This window comes from Sinocyclocheilus rhinocerous, unplaced genomic scaffold, assembly GCF_001515625.1.
Source record: "Sinocyclocheilus rhinocerous isolate Xijiao unplaced genomic scaffold, SAMN03320098_v1.1 scaffold307, whole genome shotgun sequence".
NCBI lineage: Eukaryota > Metazoa > Chordata > Actinopteri > Cypriniformes > Cyprinidae > Sinocyclocheilus > Sinocyclocheilus rhinocerous.
Genome location: NW_015662942.1, coordinates 1,180,471 through 1,185,873, shown reverse-complemented (window position 1 = coordinate 1,185,873; position 5,403 = coordinate 1,180,471). Strand labels below are relative to the sequence as shown.

General features: G+C 32.8%; 1 protein-coding gene across 1 annotated transcript in view; it reads right to left on the bottom strand.

Moving 5' to 3' along the window:
- Positions 1-5,403, bottom strand: part of LOC107728508 (protein kinase C theta type) — a 25,770-nt gene that overhangs the window by 16,870 nt on the left and 3,497 nt on the right. Inside the window, exons 2-3 of the mRNA XM_016538703.1 lie at positions 2,919-2,939; positions 1,578-2,033 (exon numbers count right to left, since the gene is read on the bottom strand). Coding sequence (XP_016394189.1) covers positions 1,578-1,695 — 118 coding nt within the window. The 5' untranslated portion in view covers positions 1,696-2,033; positions 2,919-2,939. The remainder of the gene's footprint in view (positions 1-1,577; positions 2,034-2,918; positions 2,940-5,403) is intronic.

Here is a 5,403-nt window from a genome sequence, read left to right as displayed (position 1 = left end):
TAAATATAATAAATATACTGTACACAGAACACACACATATATTATGCAAACAAAAACTTTTATTTTGTATTGCGACTAATCGTTTGACAGCCCTAATATAAAGATGGTTATTTGGGTTTGGAACAATATGAAGGTGAGTAAATAATGACGATTTAAATTTTGTGTGAACCATTTCTGTAGGATTCGTAGAGTTTCAAATATACAGTACCTACAGTAGTACGCATAAAAACATTAATACGTATAAAAACATCTTGACAGCATCTGCAAAACATTTGGAATTTTTACATATTTGCTCGTCAAATGCTATTAGACATAATGAAAACAGTTTTGGTTCCATATTTGGCATCTGTCTGTCATTATAAACTGATGCTGAATAGTCTAATGACTACGTACCCCATTTGAAACTGTGGAATGTGTGTGTGATAGACATATAGGCGTGCTTTATGAATCACAACATGAAGGGTATGTTTAACAGGAAAGAAATAGATACCTCCTTTTTACTGATAATGACACTTATGACACACACTTCCCTTAAGGCAAGAATTCACACTAACACACAAAACATACAATAATAGTAAGTAGTGTTACCAATTTTGACCAGACACACTTTCAGCTACAGAAAACTGAGTAGGTTGATCTTGTGGCTGTTTCTTCCACTATGGGTAATTTCGTCTTATTAAACTATTAGTAAACAAACTTTATTAAAATAACATTTTCGAATGTTTCTTTAACATTAATATTTAACAAGTAACACTTTGACACATACATGCATCACAGGAGATTTCTTTTATTGTTTTATTTTATTTTCTTAAACCATCGTGCCATTTCCACCCCATCTGAAATCAGCAATCGTTTTGTTGCAGATTTAAATTTTTTTTTTTTCGCATTATAGCATTTTATGTACAATAGATACAATTAAATGGTATTTTCAGTCTTTTTGCATAATTACAGCTTGATGCCCGATAAAAATATTCAGTTTTTTAAATCATATTTGCCTTGGTTTTTTCTTATGAATCATGTGATGTGCAAAGATAATATTTAATTATCAAATTCTTCACTAACACTGTTGTCTACTTCATAACTAAGTACAGTAACTTGGAAAAAAAATTAGGGGCAAAATTGTTGGTTGTTGTGATAATGACACCAGAGTTAATTTATATTAATTTAGATTATCGTAGTTTTAAGTTAAAACATAATTATTCATATTTTTATTAATAGATTTAATATTTTAACCATTTCATATTGATAGATTGTCATATTTTAAAATTAAAAGTGGGACAAGGGTAAAACTTTAGAAATATAGAGATAAAAATATAGAAAAGACTATAAGATGAAATATAAAAATATAAAAATCTATATCTTTTGAAATTTGAAAAAATGGCAAAAAGAAATACTGAATGCATGGTAAAAATTTTCCAAGACCATTTTAATGTGACCTTCATAACAAAAAGTGATGATAAAAATTTAAAAATGCCCATAACAAAAGAAAGTACCCCGTGGTGTCTGTTGTCTATCTATGTTTTTCACACTTTTATGGTAAACTATCCTCATATATTTGAAGCAAAACTATTTCTTACCAGTCTCCACAGCCTCTTTCATGTAGACCGCACAGTATGGATTGAGTACTTCTTCATGGTAGGCAAGCCCAGGGTCCATCTCAAAACTCGAAAAACCAATCCTCAGGAATGGAGACATGACTGTAAACTCCCAGATCCAACAGCAATAGCCTCCCGTGAAAGTATGGTGTTTAATTCCACTGTAACGATCTTCTGTATAGTGATGTACTCCTATTTGGTATTTATTTTCATATTTGTGATGTCCGATGTATGGGTTTTGAATCTCAAGTGGCTCAGTAGAGGGGCAAGTACTGTACAAGTATAAGTCTGGAATGATGGTGTCCTTAGCTCCCTGGTATCCAAAGTAATATTTTTTTCAATCGAAGTGTTTAAATTTGTCCTTTGTCCATCAGATCCGGCTCTCTTATAGCCACTGTTTTAGAAGGAATGATGTTGGGATGAAACGGTTGAAACAGTCTACAAAAACAAAATAAAATATAATAAATTCAAGTATATTAATTAAAGTACAACAATAAAGAAATAAAAATAGCTAATTAATTCAAAATGACAACAATATATTTATATTAAATGAAACTTAGTAAATGGATAAAAAGTTGTAGTATATTATATACAGTATATTAGCAGTTTTAGCAGAAAAAAAATAAGAAAATAATTAATTGCGAGCACTTTATTTTAATTTAGTTTTAGTTTAATTTATAACATATAAAATAACACATCATTAGTACATTCAGGATTTCAATGGTTAAACATGTTATGACACTTTGATTTTCATTTTTTAATGTTCATATACAACTCATATTTGTCAATAAAGTCACATAAACTCTTAAAAATAAAGGTTCCAAAAGGGTGTTTTTGCGGTGATGCCATGGAAAATCAATTTTTGGTTCCCAAAAGAGCCTTTCAGTGAACAGTTCCTAAAAGAACCATTTTGAAGAACATTTTAAAAATCTAAAGAACCTTTTTCAACTGTAAAGAACGTTTTCTGCATTTGAAAGGTTCCATGGATGTTCAAGGTTCTTCAAAGAACCATTGTTGCCAATGAAGAACCTTTATTTTTAAGAGTGTATTAATGATACTGTTCAATTAAGTCTCCTTAAACCATTAACTAAAGCCCAGATGCAAAAACGCATGAACAACCCGGTTGTAAAGATCATTCTCATATGCTCTCTGTCTAATGGAAACACAGCTAAAAGACATGCTTTAACTTCTTTCCATACTACACATGCCCTTTAAATTAACATGACACAAATTTACACCAACCAATGTCATAAACTAAGCAGAAAACACACTTGTTAAACAGTTGCACCACAGAACCACAGGAAACACTTAGAGAGTACTTACCAGTTGAAAGCTGTAAGGTAACTGGTGAAGGGAGAGAACCAGAGAGAAAGAACTATTAATAGATGTGAAATACAAAACTCACATCCCAACAGCCTGCCAGGATTCACTTCCCTGCTGAGTCACAGCCAAACATATAGTACTAAAACACACGTCATGGTCACACATTTACACTTTGCTCAAACTGGATGTGTATGTTATAGTGCGCGGTATTCATGTTACAAAAACAGAAACCAAACTAGATTTGTACTTTTTTTTTTTTTTTTGAAAGAAAATGTGAGTGGCACTAACTCCCCGCCACATGCCACAACTAAGAAATACAGTTAAAAATCATTAACAAAATATCCTGGTTAAGCTCAAACAACAGCATTTGTGGCATAAGTAAATTACCACATTCAATAATTTAGATTCATGCTTAAAAAGAAAAATCAAAGTTACAATGCAAGTGAATAAGGCCAATTTTGGAAGCTTTTCAAAATTTTAGTAAAGCACTTCTGTTAAAACTTAAAGGCAGAGTAAGTGATTTCTGGTAGCCAATGTTGATATTTAAAATCACCAAAACAAACACGCCCCTACCCCAAAAGGGTCTTGCCCCTATTTTGATAGCTCCGCCCCACAGAGTTCTCTCCGGCGCTGGAAAGCTGATCCGATATTTACACGGGTCCTACTTCTTGCCTTGTCGTTCCGCAGACGTTTTCCTCTTTTGTTTTTTTATCCGCCATCTCTATCTTTCTGTCGCTCGGCTCGGCTAATGTCCGTCCCATGCACTGAAAGCTCTCTCCTCCACATCACGAGTAGACACGCCCCTTATTGCTGATTGGCTACAAGTTTGTTTTGTTATTCGGCCCGAATCAGTTTTCTAAAGTGTTTTTGAAAAATCACATACCCTGCCTTTAACAGAAGTTACAGTTGTAAAGTTGTATAGCAGTAAGATGCTGTGTAGGTATAAAGTGATTAACGCTTTAGGTTTTTAGCATTACGTTGTCGTGAAATTGAACATAACTTTACACAAAATAGGTTAGTAAGCGATTTTACCACATTAAAATCATCATGTACACAAAATATTAACAGTACATCTTGTAGCTGTACTGTTAAAAAAGTGAGCATTTTAATGTTTATGGATTGGCCCCATTTACTTCCATTGTAAGTGCCTCACAGATTTTTACTTATTAAAAAAATATATATATTTACTTGGTAATCAATATTACTAGATGGTTGCTAGGGTGTGACTAAGAGTCTCAAATTTTCAGCTGCTTTATCATATCATAATGTAAAAATTGTAAGTGATTAACAGATTATTTAAATTATATAGGAAGAAAATAACAAACTAAAATCGAATGTGTTAACAGAATATATATATAAAATTTAAAACCAGATTGTTAAGTGTGTTATTTCAGTACAACAATATGCATAACATACTTTTTTTCTTAACTCAAGTTTCTCAAAACTCTGGCTTATAAACTCTCTTTCTTGCTCTAAATGTGTTACTGCCAAGTATTTCCTGTCGTTTGACTGACAGCTCAAACCGCACTTCCTGCATCATTGAAGGACTGTAGCGCAGATAGCGAGCTGGCCCTCTTACCTGCCTCTGCTACCAGGATAGAGAGAAAATACAAACAACAGTAGACAGACAGAAAGAACACAGCTGGACACAGACAGACACTTTAATGTCATAACGTTATAGTAAGTCGTTATTTGCTCTATGAAGGTGATATTTCATCAAACAGTGTGTGGGGTCAATACTGACTCCAGAGTCGACACAGTTGAACTATCCCAGCATGTGAAAGCTGCAGGGGTGGAAGAAGTGTGGGATCAAAGCACAAACGCCTCCATTGAACTCACACACACTGGACTGGACCGAACTACAAATACATTTGACCTTTCGCAAGCCACTCAGGAGGTTAGACTCATGAGTCTCGTTAAAGGAATATTCCATGTTCAATACTTAAGACTCTGTGGCTCAGTTACCACAGAAAATCATTCTCAACTCTGTTCGTAAAAACAAAAATGTTTTTACATTAATCCACATACAGTGGAAGTCAGCAGGCAAGTAAACCTTGAAGTGTTTATAAGCAGAAGTGTAAAGGTTGTTTTTTAAAGCACTTGTAATAATTCCTCTGTACAGAAAAATAAAAATAAATAAATAAATGTTTTTTGGGATTTAGTCATCTAAATTGTCTTTTTGAGATGGCACTACTTTTCTTCTCTCCTTCTTCTCTTCTCTTTAAACAGTTTAAAGATAGTTCCATCACGTCCCTTTCTGGTATCCTTGGCCGTGTGTTTTTATTAGTGTATTGTTTTAGAACCTTTGAGGTTTTAATGTTGCATAATATGAAACTGTTTTTGCACTGATACCAGACATATGCATTTATTTTGAATAAATCTTTTAATTTGCATTTATCAAGTCCTACATCAAAAGTTACAATCATTTTTTATTTTTTTTATTAAATTATTTCATTAAACATAGTTCACACATTATATATATGTG